Genomic DNA, 17531 nt, shown 5'->3' with positions numbered 1-17531 from the left:
GATTTTGACATGTGAATTTCTTTTGTAGTTTCTGACTCTTGTGTGATACTTGGGGCTTCAAGTTTAGTTCTGCTTCTTTTTTTTGAGCTTTATGTGTCTTTGTGGTTTACTTTTTGGGTATGAAGAGCTGGTTCGTCTAAGCTTCTTGTTCTCTCTTTTGATTTTATATTGTCATTGCCGGATTGATTTTGTCTTCAGGAGTTCTGTGGTGGCCCACTTCCAATGTGGGTCAGAAGTTTTCAGACTTTCTCCTTGGGTCTGGAATCTTCAAAGAATGCTTTTGGCCTCAGGATTGTGGGTGTTGGAGTGACCTGAGACCCTGGCCGTGGCCGTGCCACACAGGGATGCAAAGGCTGATGGGGTGGGAATAAGCCCGGATTTTCCAAGCCTCGGAGCCCCAGAAAGAGGCTGTCAGCCCCAGAAAGAGGCTGGGGGGTTTTGCAGGACCAGGGAAGCAGAGAGAGGTGAGGGCGGGGCCGGGTTCAGAGGCAGTACTCCTGGGGCCCAAAGAAGGCACCAAGCCGGTTGGGGTGAACAGGGTCAGGAATCAGCACTGGCTCCCCAGGTGTCTGGGGCCCCAAGACTAGGAATGGCACAGGGCCCAACCTAGGAGTAGAGAACAGTGGGGGAGATGGAAGGGTGAGCGCGGGGCTGGCGGAGTCAAGGTGCGGAGGGCTGCACAGCAGACTTACCCCAAGAGAGGCCTGAGGGCGGGAGAGCAGGTCAGGAGAGTTAGCCAGTGGTGCAGGTCAGGGAAGCAGGCAGAGGTGAGGGCCCGCGGAAGCAGTGCTCCTGGGGCCCAAGGAAGACACCAAGCTGGCCTGGGCGAAAAGGATCAGGAAGAAGCACCAGTTCCCCAGGTGTCTGGGGACCCAAGACTAGGAATGGCGCAGGGCCCAAACCAGGAGCAGAGAACAGCGGCGGAGATGGAAGGGCGAATGAGGCGGGGGGAGTCAATGCGCAGCGATGGACCCACCCCGAGAGGCCTGAGGATTGGGTAGCAGGCCAGGAGAGTTAGCCGGTGGTGCAGGTCCGGGGAAGCAGAGAGAGGTGAGGGCAGGGCCGGGTCCGGAGGCAGTGCTCCTGCGGCCCAAGGAAGGCACCAAGCCGGTTGGGGTGAACAGGGTCAGGAATCAGCACTGGCTCCCCAGGTGTCTGGGGCCCCAAGACTAGGAATGGCACAGGGCCCAAGCTAGGAGTAGAGAACAGTGGGGGAGATGGAAGGGTGAGCGCGGCTGGCGAGTCAAGGTGGGGAGGGCTTAATGGTAGACTTACCCCGAGAGGGGCCTGAGGGCGGGCGTCCCTTCCTATTTTTAAAAAGTTTTATGTATATGAGTGTTTTGCCTGCATGTATATAAGTGCACCGTGTGTGTGCAGTGCTCACAGAAGAGGGTTATGGATCCATTAGAACTGTTACTCATTGTTAGTCACCATGTGGGTGTTAGGAACTGAACCCCAGTCATCTGGAAGAGAAATGCTGTTAACTGCTGAGCTATCTTTCCAGGCCTCCCCTTTTCAGTGTGGGTTCTTGGGATCAAACTGAGGTCCTTGTGACTGCAAGGAAAACAGTTTACAACTTGCCAGCCTTATGATCTTTTAATGTCCTTTTTTCCTACTCTTACTGTCTCTGAGGCAAACTCTTTAGAATAGCTCTATATCTTAAGCAGTATAACACACAGCTGGTCTTTAGTAAAAGGTGATTCTATCGTCTGTAAAATCAAACTTTTGCACTCAGTCTCTTTTTATAGAGTTCTGGAGTTCTCAGTGTTGCCTTTGGTGAATGTTGATGGACTTAAGAATCATATAATACTTGGTTCTTAGTCAGATGGGGAAAAGATATATAAAAAACAGATATTTCTATGTTCAAGGACTTTTTAAAGGAAACCTGCTCTCTGTATTTCATTGGTCTGTGGTTCTGAGAATTATGTAATGCTTGATTTATTTAGAGCTGGAGGCTCATTGCTGTGATCACATGCCTGACAAAAGCAACTTTTGGGAGCTTTGGGGGATTTATTCTGGCTTATGGTTTAAGGGGATACAATTCATCATGGGAAGGAAGGTGAGGTGGCAGGTCACATTGTGTCTGCATGACGGGAGTGAGAGATAAGCCGGTGTGCTGTCTGCTTCTCCTTTTTGTTCAGTCTGGGGTCCCTGCCAACACAATGGGTCTGCCTACCTTAGTTAACCCTTTCTAAAAACTCCCTCACAGACACACCCAGAGGTTTGTCTACAAGGTACTTCTAGATCTGTCAAGTTGACAGTATTAATCACGGCAATACATGTATGCAAAATGTTCTTATGCTGTTCTCCATGTGATCATATTGTTTGGTTAATCAATAGTCTTCATTATTACTGTAGAACATGCTGCTTCTCTCTGCTTTCTAATGGGGTTTGTAAGCTCCCGATAGAATATCTGATCACATCTGCACGTGCTGCTTGCATTTTGCTGACTAATTAAAAAGTTAGTTATAAAACTTGGCTTCTGTTCATTATTTTTACTCAGAATTTAAATATTAAGTAAACCATTGACATGAGTGCAAAAGAGTCATTGTTTCTGGAAAGAATTAAGGAAATTTTTTGGAAGTAATGTCCTGGGCCTCAGGGAAGTAGAAAGGTGGGGGAGGGAAAGTTGATGATTTTTCCTCACCTGTAGTAACTTTCTTTCCTTGTTACACCACAGAGAAAACCGGGGTTGGGAGCCACCCTAACCCCAAACAACCAGCAGTGGCTGTTTCCCAAGACAGGGGACCCTATCAGCAGATGACAAGCCTCAAGAGGACAAAAATAGGGCTGCCAATCCAATGGCAGAAGGGGTGCATGAACACCTTAGGACTAATTTAAGAAAAGAGGGATGCCAACCTGGAAGGGTTGAACCCAAGAAAAACCCAGTCCCTCTTACAGGCTGGTCTCTCAGCTTTGGACCCCCTCCTTAGACCCAAGGGCATTGTAACACTTGCCGGTAAACTTTACATTCACTTTGCTTTGGACATTTTCCCCTGTCTTTTAATTCTAATTAGTGGAGAAAAAGAACTCCAACCTTAGCTGGTAACAGGAAATTTTGCTAAGTGTGAATTATTAAAGTGGTTGAAAAAGGAGGGGATTGGATATCTATGAAGATTTGGGAAAAATAATTTTAGGATAATTGTGTTACTGAATTTTTACTCCATTATAAAGGAACCAAAATTGAATATTGACAATGAGGCGTCATGTTTATAGTGTATAAAAGAAATATACACAAGGAAAAAGAAGCAGTTTTAGTACTGCATGTGTCAAAAATGACATATTAGTGCACATTGTTATTATTAAAAAATGATAAAAAGCCAAGTATGGTAACACGTGCCTTTAATTCTTGTTATTGGGAGGCAGAGACAGTCAGATCTCTGTTAGATTGAATCCAGTCTGGTCTCCATAGTGAGTTCCAGGCCAGCAATGGCTACAGGGAGACCCTGTCTCAAAAAGACAAACAAACAGCCCTACCCCCAAATTAATAAAAGAAGGAAAGATTTAGGTATTTATGTGTAATTTCTTTTTGTTTTCATCTTTAAGTGAATTACTTTTATAAATGACCAGAGAAGGCAAGTATATATTCTTATTCACTTGTATTATGCCTATGCATTGTATACCATATACACAAATGAAGATAAACTTATGAATCTGGGTTCTTAATCATGATATAGTGTTTATAAATATACACACAATTGACTGAAAATGTAACATATTTAGTATATATTTACAAGAATTGCTTTCATGTTTAATTTATTAGCCTTGCTTTTTTTTCCTCCATAGGAGTTCACCTGGCACAGTAGCTGCTCCTCGCCTGGCTCCCACGGGTGTCAGTTGGGCTGACAAAGTCAAGGCTCATCATACAGGTTCTGCCACTACTTCAGACATAGCACCTGTTCAACCCTGCCCACCAATGACAGTGCAAAAGACTTCCCGAAAAAATGGCAAGTGGCTTTGAATTAACACCCCCCACTCCTCCCTCCCCTGGTTTGCAGCTGACTGTAGGGATATTTCTCTTTTTCCAAACCTGGCCCTTCCTACATAAGAAGTAAAGGAAATGAAGTTGAAGTGGCTAGGAAGGTGGAGTTGGGTCTAAGAGGAGATGGGGGTGGTGGGTTGAATTTGATCCAAATACACTGTATGAAATTTTCAAATAATCAGTAAAAATATTGTTTAAAAAAACTTGGCCCTAATCTAATTATATATTTATGTTTTAGCATTATCTATGCCATATTGATCTACCTTAGGTGAAACCATAAAATATGGGTTGGGGATGTAACCCAGTGGTAGAGCACCTGCCTCGCTCAGCACTCGTGGGAAGCCCTGAGTTCACATGTAAACGATTGCTTTTTTCATGTCATGGATGTATTTGTTTTGTTTTTCCATTTTGGTCTCAGTAAGTCATGTGGCTCATTTAAAATAATATTCCTTAGTTTTACCTAATATAGTGTCCTTGATTTCTTTGTATGAGGTGACTTGTAGCAAATTAGCAGTAGGCAAGAGTTTTATAACTATTCTTTTTTGTTTCTGTAGGGTAATACTAAAGGCCGTGTGGTTTATAAACAAAAGAGGCATATATTTAGTCCAGAGGCTCACTGTCTAAAATTGGTTGGCTCCATCAAGTGAGCTTCCAGAAGCCATAATAAACTTGTATCGTCTCCAAAATTCTGAAAGAGAATAACTTCTACTTTAGATTCTATGTTCAACCAAATTATTCATTAAAACCGAGAGTAGATTATTTTATACATACAAGGTCTCAAATATATTTACCGCCCTTGGACCCAGTTACTATCAGAAGAAACCTGCACAGGCTTAAAAGGACATAAGTCATGATGACGGTCTCAGAGTGAGAGCAGCTAGCCTAGATGTTTTATGATCACAGTGCTCTGAAAGTGAAGAATTCAGGAAGATAAATGTCAATATTAAGAAATTTGCCAGGTATGGTGGCACACACCTTTAATCATAGCACTTGGGAGGCAGAGGCAGGCAGATATCTGTGAGATTGAGGCCAGCCTGGTTTACATAGTGAGTTCCAGGCCAGCTGGGTATGGTAGCATGCCACCCTGGGAAAAAGAGAAAGATAATGAGTTTGAGGTCAGTCTGGGCTACATAGCAAGTTTCAGGCTAGCCTGAGCTACCTAACAAAACTTCCTCATAGCAGCAACAAAAAGCATTTGAGGAGCTGAGCAGTAATGAATTCTGAATACTGCAGAAAGTATTAAGGTAATCCAGGGAGAGAAAGAGGAAGAAACATGGGGGACATTCTTGGACTCCAGGAGAGGGCAGGGAGTATTGCAAAGCAGCCTCAGAAGAGATAGAGATCAAGAAGGTCCCCAGATGGCTGAGATCAATCAAATGTTAGATTCAAGATAGATAAATTTAATCTAGGTACAATGTAACGAAAATACCGAAAATTAAAGAAATGGAAAATCTTTGCAAGTAATCAAGAAAAGATAATTTTTGAAGGAAGCTAGTAGCTGACTTTACAAGAGAAACCGTAGATGCCAAATGACAGTGGAACCATGTTTAGAATGCTGAAAGACCTCTCATATCTACAAAGAATCTACATAAGCAAGGGGGAATGAAGACTTTTTCATACAGAAGTTTCAGAAAGTTTGTAATCAGATTTGTGCTCCAGTAAATACCACAGAGATATTTTGGATGGAAGGAAAATGATCTCAGATGGAAACATAGAAATGTGAGGAGGTATGGAGATCCTCAGAAGGAATGAATGTGGGCAACCTAATGTGTATGGACTGTGAGAAGCACTATGTCTTGTGAGACTTGAGATATGGTAAATGAAAGTTATGACAGTAATACAAAAGTCAAGGAAAGACCAAATTGTGTCTGTGTCTGTGTGTGCACACATACTTGCTTATGCGTGTACTCTCCACCTTATCTTTTGGGACGGGCTCTCACTGAACCTGGAGCTCACCAATTAGCTAGACTGGCTGGCCATTGACCCCCTGAAACCCTCCTCATCTTTGCCTCCCATAACTGGGGTTACAGGAATGTGCTGGCCTGTCTGGATCTTTGCATGGGTGCTAGGGATCTGAACTCAGATTTTCATGCTTGTGCAGCAAGCACTTGACTACTGAGCCGTAAGTTTTCTAGAGTGCTGGCCTTACCATAAGCTTTACAAAAGTTTATTGTGTATTAAACGGTAATAAGTCAGGGCTACATACTAAGATGAGCAAAAAAAAATGTATAACTGATAATTTTATGAGAGGAAATACAAGAATGAAAACATTTGCGTGATTGGAAGAGAGACAATAAAAGAAGAAGAAACATAAAAAGATAGGACAGATTAAAAATAATTATAAGATGGCAGAAGTAAATACAAATATGTCAATGTGTACATTCAATGTAAATTATCTAAATATTCAACTATAAAAAGAGTTTATAAGACTGCACTAAAATCAAAGGTCAACTGTATTTTGCTGATAAGACATAGACCTTAATTAGGATGACAGAAAAGTTTCAAGGAAAGGATGGTATGTTTTCAATATGAAATGTCCCTCATAGTCTCATGTGTTTGAACACTTGGTTCCCAGCCAGTGGCACTGTTTTGGAAGGTTGAGGAACCTTGGAAGTGGACCCTCACTTGGAGTAAGTGCACTGCAGGGATTGGGCCTTGAAGTTTTTTAATAGCCCAACCTTGTATCCACTCTCTGCTTCATGACTAAAGGTGCAGTGTGAACAACTGTCTCTTTCCTCCTGCCACACCTTTCCTGCTAAGATGGACTATAAGCCAAAATCAACTTTTCTTCACTTGAGTGAGTTGTTTCTTGTCAGGTGTTTGGTCACAGCATCCAGAAAAAGTAACTAAATCAGAATATTGGTGCTAGAAGTAGAGTTGTTGCAATAAGAAACCATGTGCTTCATAGGATGTTCTGTTTCTCCATTGCTGTGACAACATACTCTGACCAATAACAACTTAGGGAAGAAAGGGTTTGGCTTATATCTCCTGGGTCACAGTTCATCAGGGAACTTACTCAGGGCAGGAACCTGGAGGCAGGAGCAGGAGCACAGGCCATGGAGGAATGCTGCTTACTGGCTTGTTCCCCTGGCCCCTGCTCAGACTGCTTTCTTATGCAACACAGGTCCACCTGCCCAAGGGTGGCACTACCCACAGTGGGCTGGGCCCTCCCACATCACTCAACAATCAAGAAGATGCCCCATGGACATGGCCACAGGTCAGTCCAATGGAAGCAGTTCCCCAACTGAAGATCTTTCAACTCAGGTGTGTCAAGTTGACACTAAAGCTATCTATCACATAGGCCTTTAGAACTGGTTTAGGAGGTATCTGGAAGACTTTGTAGCTGTGAGCTAGAGAATCCCTCAAATGCTCGAGCCCTTCTGGAGGGGGTTTGGAAGAACAGAATGCTGAGAAATTCACACAGTGGCTGCCCCTCTGAGGTTTCAGATGTTACTGATGTCTATGAGGTACTGAACTAGAGGCCAATTGCACTATATTCTGGCAAAGAATCTGGCTGCATTCTGCCAGTATCTTGCTTGAGGCTGATTTCTAAAGTACTGAACTAAGTTGTTTACTGCAGGAAATGTCAAGTCAGGATAGCATTCAGGCTGTAGTAGAGCTACTACTTAACTGCTCTTACCCAGCTCTTCAGTGAGAGAGAGAGAGAGAGAGAGAGAGAGAGAGAGAGAGAGAGAGAGAGAGAAATGAAGCAGAAAGATATTAAAAATGTACAGTTGGTGAGGAAATGGGTGATTTAAAGTTGCAGGCAAGGCAGGTGTGAAATGCAGCTATAATTATTAAAGAGATTGGCACTATTAAAATAAACCCTCATGCTCTGCACCGAGATAACATGAAAGGTGCCCCACCAGAAAGACCTTACTCATCAAATGTGCCAGCCTGTGAGACTGCTCATTTATCTATATAGAGAGAGCCTATTTAGAGTCTCTTGTTTTAGGAAGATCAGCTCTTCCTCACCCAGCAGATCGGCTGCCAATGTTTCCCCAGCTAAGATTGGGGTCTGCTGTTCATTTCCCCAGTTCTATGCTGGGTTTTTGTCTGCCTGAAATTGCATGGGACTTTTGTATGCTGACACACCATTGTCATATAATCATATAAGCAGGGTCCCAGGAGCTTGTAGGACTCTGTTTCCATATGGTTGTTCACCTCCTCCCTGGCTCTTATACTCTTTCCACCCCTCTTCTGCGATGGTCCCTGAGCCCTGGATGGGTGAAGGTTAATATTCCTGTTTGTGGACCAGCAATCTGCAGACTCTTAATCTCTACATTTTGGCCATTTGTAACCTTTTGTGTTCCTGTCCCTCTGTGTCATAAGGGATCTTCATTAATATGAACTGAGAGATTCATTAGTGTTGTCTTCATTACCCTGTTCTATGTTCCATGCGTCTTAGAAGTAGAGGTTGCATTGTAGATATGTCACTTAGGCCTGGGCAATTCATAGACATTGTCTATGTGTGACCAGTTTGATGAGTGGTGACTGGGATATTTGTCTGTAAATATAAGGGTACATATTTTGCACATAGTAAGAAATTATATTAGTCTAGCGATGTGACAGTCTTGGGGTTTTCTCTAAGATCTCTGACCTCTCCAACCATGTGTATTTGGTTATGTTTACAGTACCACGCTTGAATTTCCTCCCATTGAGTGGGCTTTTAGTCCAATTAGGTAGCTGTTGATTGCCCCCGAGTTAAAAGTGCCACTATTGCACCAATGCTGTGCTGACCATTGATGTGGTTGTTTGGTCTTAAAGCTGGTGTTGGATCATTGATTGATGTTCTCCCTTACCAGCTTGCACAGTGCTCTCCAAAGCTAGGAGAGCTAGCCTTCAGGGGAAGTGGTTTCAGGTCACTTGCAGCTCTATTGTTCCAAATCCTGTGTCCAAAGTATCTATCTTCCGCAGTAGGGTCTTACCTTCAAGATCTGGGAGGCCATCAAGGGCTGTGGCAATAGCCTGTGTACTTTTGGGAGTCTCTTGGACCACCCTGGCTAACAACACATGGAAGTTTTCTCCTGTCTGGCACTATTTCTTGTTATGTAGCCTTTAGCTATATACATGGACTCATGTAGAGATATTGTATATGTAATTTGTCATTAGATTGTTGGACTAATATGATCTCCTCTGTGTGTGTTTTTTTTTTTAAAAACTAGATAGGCATTATTTATCTCTCTTCTCTCTCTCCCTGTCTAACCCTTCCACCATGGTTTCCCCATGTAATGTATCCACATTTTCCCATTTCTCCCTTGCTAATAACAGTCTCCTATGTTGCCACTTCTCTTGAACTCCTTTTCCTTGTATAACCCTCCCTCCTCCCTCCCATTTAAATAGCCCCATTTTTATCCATTTCTCCCTTATCACCTGCCTCCTACTGTTCTCTCTCAGGTTCTTTCTTTCCCTTTACCTCCCTGGTCCCTTTTCATTATTCTGGCTCCTGCGGTTACATCTGGACACATACATATAAGAATTTGGTGCTGGGATCTGCATATGAGGGAGAACATACGTCGTTTGTTTTTCTGAGTCTGTGTTACTTCACTTAGTGTAACAGTTTCTAGTTCATCCATTTACCTTCAAATTTCATGATTTTGCTTTTCTTTACTGCAGAGTAGAACTCCGTTGTGTAAATGTACCACATTTTAATTATTCACTCATCAGTTGAAGGCCACTTAGGTTGCTTCTGTCTCTTAGCTGTTGTAAAAAGAGCAGCAACAAACATGGTTGTACAAGTGTCTCTATAATAGGATGAGTCCTTTGGGTATATGCCAAGAAGTGGTATAACTGGGTCATTTGGTAGGTTCATTTTTAGTTTTTTAAGAGTTCCCCACACTGTTTGCCATAGAGGTTGCACGAATTTGCATTCCCGCCAGCAGTGAATGAGCATTCCCCTTTCTCCACATCCTTGCCTGCATTTGGTATCATTTGTTCTTTTGATCCTAGCCAGTCTCATTGGGGTAAGGTGAAACCTTAGGGTGGTTTTAATTTGCATTTCCTTAATAACTAACGATGTTGAACACTTTTTGAGATGTTTCTTAGCCATCTTTATTTCTTCATTTGAGAACTCTCTGTTTAGTTCTGTAGCCCATTCTTTAATTGGGTCATTTGGTTTCTTGATTCTTTGTTTTTTGAGTTTTTATATATTCTGGATGTTAAACCTCTGTCAGATGTGTCACTGGTGAAGATTTTTCCCACCCTGTGGGTTTTCTCTTCACTTTTTTGATTGTTTCTTTTGCTGTACAGAAGTGATTTAGTTTAATGAGGTCCCACTTGTTGGTTGCTGACCTTAATTCCTGAGCAACTTCTGTCTGATTTAGAAAATCCTTTTCTACACCTATATCTTGTAAGTTACTGACAATATTTTCTGTGCTTTTTAAAAATTCTTCATAATCTTTGCTTGAGTGGTCCAGTTCTTCAACTTTATCCTCCAGTGTTGATACTCTGTTTTTCATTCCATTCATTCTATTGGTTAGGCTTTCCCCTGTTGTTTCAGGTTAATTTAGTGAGTTTTTTACTTCCTTCTTCATTTCTGCCCAAGTTTTCTTCAGTGTTTCTATCTCTTTTGTGAATTCCTTCAGAAGTTTATCCCTGTCTTGTTTTAGTTCTTTGCTTTGTTTGTTCATGTGTTCTTTAAATTCCTTGAATTCCTTTATCATGTTTATGATCGTTCTTTTAAATTCTGTATCCTGAGTTATGTATAGGGGGTTCTTCTTGTAGAACTCTTCTACAGGACTGGTGGAATTTGGTGGGGACATGGTATTTTGGCTTTCCTTTTATTATTTTTTAGTTGTGATTTTGGCATGTGAATTTCTTTTGTTGTTTGTGATTCTCATATGAAAATTAAGTTGAAGTTTGCTTCTGTTTGTATTATTGGTGTACTTTGGCCCTTTCCTTATTGTTTATGTAAAGCTAGTTGGGCCAGGTTTCAGGTTTTCTCAGGTTTTATTATGGAGGGAACTGATGGCTTCAGATCAGCTAGTCAGGAGCTCCCACAGAAGCCCAAGTCAGGTTCCAGTCAGGAACACTCAGGCTTCCTTCTAAGATTTGGACCCCTACTAGTGGGAATTCAGGGCAAAATTTGGAAAGTTCCCTAAGGGGGGTTGATTTTGGGACTCTCAGGTGTGTCTGCTGAGTTCTCAGCCCCTATGCCAGAGGGAGGCCAGAACAGATAGGCTGGTGGTTTGCTGAGATCTCAGCTCTATTCTACCAAAGGGCAGAGAGATGCCCAAGGGCCTTAGGAGGGGCCTCAAGTAGTCCCAGTTAGGGGGTTGGGTACAGAGCAGAGCAATTTGGGAAAACTCACCACCACGTGGGCACAGGATACAGTGCTCTCAAGGCAGTCCCCTGAGTTCTCAGCCCCTATGCCAGAGGGAGGCCTGAACAAGCACTCTGGTAGTCTGCTGATTTTATTTATTTATTTTTTGAGATATGGTCTTATGTAGCCCAGATTGGCCTTGAACTCACCATGTAGCCAAGGATGACCTTGAGCTCCTGATTTTCTTGCCAAAGTGCTGGAATTACTGATTACTGGTATATATCATAAACCTTGGTTTTTAAGAATGCTGTACCATTTTAGGATTTCTGGAATATGTTCCACTTGTTCATGGTTTATAATTTTTATGCATTATTTGATTTGCTAATATTTTCTTTAAAAGATTATTTCTTCATTTTGAGAGATTTTGGTACTTGAAATTTTGTATATTGTCTGTATGATTTTTTTTCTATGACCATACCACTCCAGATCCTGAAGTACACCTAATCTTGTCTGTGTGATTTTTTTTTTGAGGGGGGGTGGGAAGGGTTAGAGTAATCTAACTTGACAGATATTTCTTCCTCTTTTATCATCTTGAATTGTTTGCATAAACTTGTGTTCATCCTTTAGGAATTGGTCCATTTTTGATAGTGTCCTTTCTCATACTTTTACGGCCGTGTGAACTATGATGGTGTTTCTGTTTCATTCCTGATGTGGTTTGTGTTTTTTTTATTTGTCAGTATTGCTAATGATTCATCAGTTTTGATGGTTTTCAGAGAATTGAGTTTTTATTTCATTACTTTCCTTTCTGTTTACCTGGCTTCAATTTCATTGTGTTCTGCTTGCCTTGTTTCCTTACTTATAATTAAGGTTGGCTTCAGGCTTATTTTCATCTTATTTTCAGTTTTTGCCAGAGGGTGGGAGGGTGAGAAGGTAGGAAGTTGTTTTACTTTCAAACCTCTGTAATCTAAACATTTTGTATTATTTTTATTTCCATTTATTGTGTGTTTTTTAAGTCCTTTTTTATATATTGACTACATAAAAAATCATTTATGTGTTTGGGTATTTTGCTGTTGTCCTTATGTCACTAACTTAAGAAAAGACTCATGCCTAGGCTGTTAAAAGTCTTGTAAGAGTGAACTGTCTAGCTTATAAAAGTGTTAGGAAGAAAAAGAAATCACAGTAGTTTTGCTGCCATATCTTAAACTGCAAAAATTAGAGCCACAGATTGTGACACTTATTTAAGATGGAAAAATCATCGAAAAATCGATAAAGGAAAAAAATCCCTTTATCATAGGGGTGTGTGTATAAGAAAAAGCAATATTGGGGCTGGAGAGATGATTCAGCAGTTAAGAGCACTGGCTGCTCCTGCAGAGGACTTGGATTTGATTCCCAGCACCCACATGGTGGCTAACAGCCATCTGTTATTCCAGTTCCAGGGGATCTAATGTCCTCTTCCGACCTTGCCAGCATTGCAGGACACAGGTCCACCTACCCACATGAAGGCAATACACTCATACACATGAAATAATAATAAAATATTTTTAAAAAGAAAAAATGCCTTTAATTCCAGCACTCAGGAGGCAGAGGCCGGCAGTTCTCTGTGAATTCAAGGCCAGCCTGGTCTACGTAGTGAGTTCCAGACTAGCTGGGGCTACAGGGAAACCTCGTCTGAATGAGACCAAAAAAAAAAAAGAAGAAGAAAAAAAGTCTTATGTATAAGCATAGATCTCAGCATTCACTGGAGGTCTTGGAATGTAGAAAAAGGAGGACTGTATATAGCTAAATTCTGTTTTCTTAATGTTCTTTTCTAGTCATGTTTAATTCATATAATATAGATCATTTACATTTAAGATTGTTGATAAATCTGTTCATTTTCTTTTTTTAAATTTTGTTCTGTTTTTCTGCTGCTTTGTATTTCCTTCATATGGATTAAACATTTGTATGACTCCTGTTGACTTATTTATAGTGTTATCAGTTTTTGATTTGTTAGTGTTCTTAGTTCTTACTTTAGGTACTCTATTGTCCAGACTGTGTTATTAATCTACCAGTGTTGATGTACCCCATGGTTAACTCTCAAGTGTTTTCTCCTTGTACATTGACCTCCACATCAGATGGTTATATAATTTTTGTTTCATTATTAAAGGTGATCTAGGAAATGCACGAGGATAATGAATTATTCCTACCCCTATTTTTACTTACTTCAGTATTCTTTCCTTTCTGTAGCTGTGAATATTATTGGGGAGTGGGGAGGAAAGGCTTTATTTGGCTTACACTTCCACGTCTTAGTCCATCATTGAGGGAAGTCAGGGCAGGACCTCAAATAGGAATCTGGAGGCAGGAACTGAAGCAGAGACCATGGGGAACGCTGCTTACTTGCTTATTTGCAAGTATTTTATCATTTTATTTGTCTTTTGGAACTTCCTTTAGTCATTCTTTAAGGAAAATTTTACTTGTGGTATGTTAGTTTTCTATTGAAATTGAGAATGCTTATTTCACATTTTTGCTAAAGATTTTAAGATATGAAATTCACCACTGACTGACCATTCTTTCAGTCTTTTATAAATGTGCTATTGCATCTGGCCTCTATTGTTTTAAATGAGAAATTGGCTGTCAATAGAATTACCGTTTCTTTATAGTAATGTCCCTTTTTGTCTGAGTGCTTTCAAGATTTTTCCTTCATTTTTAGTTTTCAAAGGTTTATGACTTTGTTTCTTTTTTTTTTTTAGAGGTTTAATTTAGCATGTTAGTTTGACGTTCTTTCGGTTTATCTTACTTGGGATCCACTTAATGATCTGAATATTTGGTTTTATTTCTTTCATAAAATTTGGGGTATTTTCAGCCAGTGTTTTTCCAAATGTTTTTTCAATCTGATATTCTGTTTCTAGGACTGTGACGACACAGATATTAGCTCTTTTGTTAATTGTCTTCCAGGTCTTTGAAACTGTTCTTGGACTCTTTGACACTTTTCAAGTGAAAATGGGGCACCAACTTGTACCACGTTGGTGGCCCCTCATGGTGAGGAAAGCTCAGCGCAGTTAAGGCCCTACTGACTTTACAGAATGGAGGAGTGGAAGGAGGCCTGGAGAAGTTTTAGCTCTCTTGTGGCCTGCTAATACCAGGAAAGTGAAACAGGGAAATTGTCTTCTAGCTTTTCTGCCTCACTGAAGCTGCTTTGTAGCAGAAGCCCTGCCTTCTCCAGGGCCCTGCTGACATGGATGAGGGAGAGAGTAGAATACTGACTGCTTCTACTTTCACACTTTGCTGTTGGTACTGAATATGATGGAGGCTTGGTTTACCATAGGCCATGCTGATACTTGGGTAGGGAAACCAGGGTAAATATTTCTCCTAAGTGGAAGATGGAAATTAAACTCCCAGTTCACCCTGTTGTCACTGTTGGGAATAGAGGTTCTATTACTGTTTGGAGTACAACAGACATTTCCCCAAAGAGTTTCTGTTTTTTTAGGCCACATTTATTTTGTCCTTTGGCCTAAACCGCCCCCCCCCCCGGCTTTTCTTTATACCTATTTTATCTTTACCTGTTAATGGTTCTGAGTTGAATGCTTTTTCAATATCCTGTCTGAAAATTATAGATAGCAATAAGGAAACCCAGAGAATTTACCAGTGCTGTTTTTCAGGACCCAAGGTAGATCACCTTATTTCCAAGTTTTAGAATCTGCCTATATGCTTGCTTGATGTGTTTTGTCCACTTTTTTTGGGAGGGGGATACTGTTTTTTAGACAAAGTCTCCTTGTGTAGTCCAGGCTGGCCTTGAACTCACAATCCTTCTGCCTTTGCTTCCTGAGTGCTGAGATTACTACCACTCCACAGGGTTTTTAGTTATAAGAAGGACTTAGAGATAAATATAGGTTATTTCATCTTGGTCCGAACTAGAAGTCTTTGTATTAGTTTTGAAACACTATCATTAGATAATAAAAATATATAATTTTGGGTATTATACACACAAACACATACAGACACACACAGACACACAGACACACACACACAGACACACACACACGTACACACACACACACTATATACATTTACCTTATGACATTTTCAAATATTTTAGAGAGACTTTTTTTTTTTTAAATTTGTGGCTACTTTGTTTTGTGCCTTTCAATATAGACCATCATTTTTCATGTCTGCATGGCAAGATACTGGGCCAGAAACATCTAAGATCTCTTCAATTAATACTCTTTAATTTCATGATCATTAATTTAAGTTGAAGTATGTTGTTATTGCTGCGACAGAGGAAAGAACTTGGGCTTTGAAGCTAGGTCCAAGATGGGATCTGAAAGGTAGAAAGGGAGCTCTCATTTAGCCATTAGGAGTGTGGACTCCAGAGCTTGCACACTGGCTCTACCTTTACTGGGTGCATGATCTTGCGAAGTGTTTAACATTCTTTGTATCATTTTGTGATTGATAAAATCTAGATAATATTCAGCATGAAGGGCTGTGAAGATTATGCATAAAGTACTTGGAACAATGCTTGTACATAGTATATACTACTTAAACGTTTGTGATTACTTATCAACTGTATGGTCTTAGGTTAACCTTAATCTGAATCTTGGTTTGTCATTTGTAAATAGGGACAATTATGCATGTACATATGTATTAAGATTTATAGGAGCCGAAGAATGGCTCAGTGGTTAAGAGCACTGTCTGCTCTTGCAGAGGACTCGGGTTCAGTTCCCAGCACACACATGATGGATAACAACTGTCTGTAATTCCAGTTCCAGGGGATCTGATATGCCCTCTTTTGACCTCTGTGTGCATTGCACAACATGGATGCATGTACATACATGCAGGCAATACACTCATACATTTAAAATAAAAATAATAGATAAAAATATTTTGAAAAATCTGTAAATACATCTTGAAAAATATTTAATGTCATAGTTGTATGTTAGTTTTATGTAATGGGAACTAAATGGGAAACATTTCTATGTTGTAGGTTTCTCAGTGTTTTTATCAGTTAGAGAAATCCTGACTTATTTTCCCCTCTTAACTGCATAGAACGGAAAGATGCTGAAGGATGGGAGACTGTTCAGAGAGGAAGGCCAGTTCGTTCTCGATCCACAGCAGTGATGCCAAAAGTCTCATTAGTAACAGAAACCTTACGGTCAAAGGATGACAGCGATAAGGAGAACATATATCTTGTACCTGATGAAAGCATACAGAAAGATGAACGTGCTGGAGACAGACCTTGCATTATAGAATCTCGGCCCAAAGATTCATTACACTATTCTGACCGTCCTCTTGCTGAAAGGACTGAGGTAATATATTCTGAAATCCCTCACTATCTTTTTCAAAGTTGTCTGGATGTGCTGAAATATCTCATCTTTCTACTTAATTTTTTAAAAAGTTTGAGATCTTAAGAAAAATTTAAGATTAGAATAGTGAAATCACTACTTACTTAGAATCACAAATGCCATTTTTCTCATTGTCTTCTTTTCTCTGTGAACAGGCTGCAAACAAATACCATGCTAAACATTTGAGATTAATGTGCCAATATCAAAGCCTTTAAATACTGTAGCATGTATCTTCTGAAAATGGTTTTTTTAATGTAACAATGTTATAAAACTTAGGGTATTTAACATTTATATTCTATCTAGTTTTTTTTTTGTGTTTTTATTTTTTTTTTTTTTTTTTTTTTTTTTTTTTTTTTGGTCTTTTTGAGGCAGGGCCTCCCTGTAGCCCCTGCTAGCCTGGAACTCGCTATGTAGACCAGGATGGCCTTGAACTCATAGAGATCCGCCTGCCTCTGCCTTTGCCTCCCAAGTGCTGGAATTAAAGGTATGTGCCACCATGCCCAGCTCAAAATTTTCTTATATATTGTTTGAATATGCCTCTGTGCCCAGCTCCAATAATTTCTTCATAGATTTTTTTGTTTCCTGGTTTAATATATAATCTGGAATCTCATTGCATTTGTTTTTTATTTCTTTACTTTTTTTCCCTAGTGGCAGTTCCTCCTCTGTCTTAGCCTTTCATGACCTTAAGAGTTTGTAAGAACACACTTCAGCTTTTTGTTTTGTTTTGCTTTGTAAAGTATTCTTTGTTTATTCTTTCTTTGCCCATAATTCAATTTAACTTATCCCTTTATGAGAGAAATAAAGTGATTCTACTTAGTGTCACTGTGGTTGTAATTTGTCAAGGTTTATTATTAGTTGGTTAAGATGGTTCTCTTGCTTCACCAAAAATTGAAACTTTGAATTTGTTCTACTTCAAGTCCATACAAATGCTAATATTAAGTGTCATTTTTTTTCTTTTTTTTGCTCTCCCTGT

The 17531-nt window shown here is 40.3% G+C and overlaps 1 protein-coding gene across 5 annotated transcripts in view; it reads left to right on the top strand.

Annotated features, from left to right (window-relative positions):
• The window catches only part of Scaper (S-phase cyclin A associated protein in the ER), a 477644-nt gene that overhangs the window by 80339 nt on the left and 379774 nt on the right, over window positions 1-17531 (top strand). For all 5 annotated transcript variants that reach the window (XM_029558805.1, XM_008823432.2, XM_017795678.2 and 2 more), the window contains 2 exons: window positions 3787-3947; window positions 16263-16522. In XM_029558805.1, coding sequence (XP_029414665.1) covers window positions 3787-3947; window positions 16263-16522 — 421 coding nt within the window. The remainder of the gene's footprint in view (window positions 1-3786; window positions 3948-16262; window positions 16523-17531) is intronic.

Source organism: Nannospalax galili, unplaced genomic scaffold (genome assembly GCF_000622305.1).
Source record: "Nannospalax galili isolate Female #2095 unplaced genomic scaffold, S.galili_v1.0 scaffold28, whole genome shotgun sequence".
In the NCBI taxonomy this organism is placed as follows: domain Eukaryota; kingdom Metazoa; phylum Chordata; class Mammalia; order Rodentia; family Spalacidae; genus Nannospalax; species Nannospalax galili.
The sequence above is the reverse complement of the archived record's forward strand: the minus strand, read 5'-3'. Positions and strand labels throughout refer to the sequence as shown.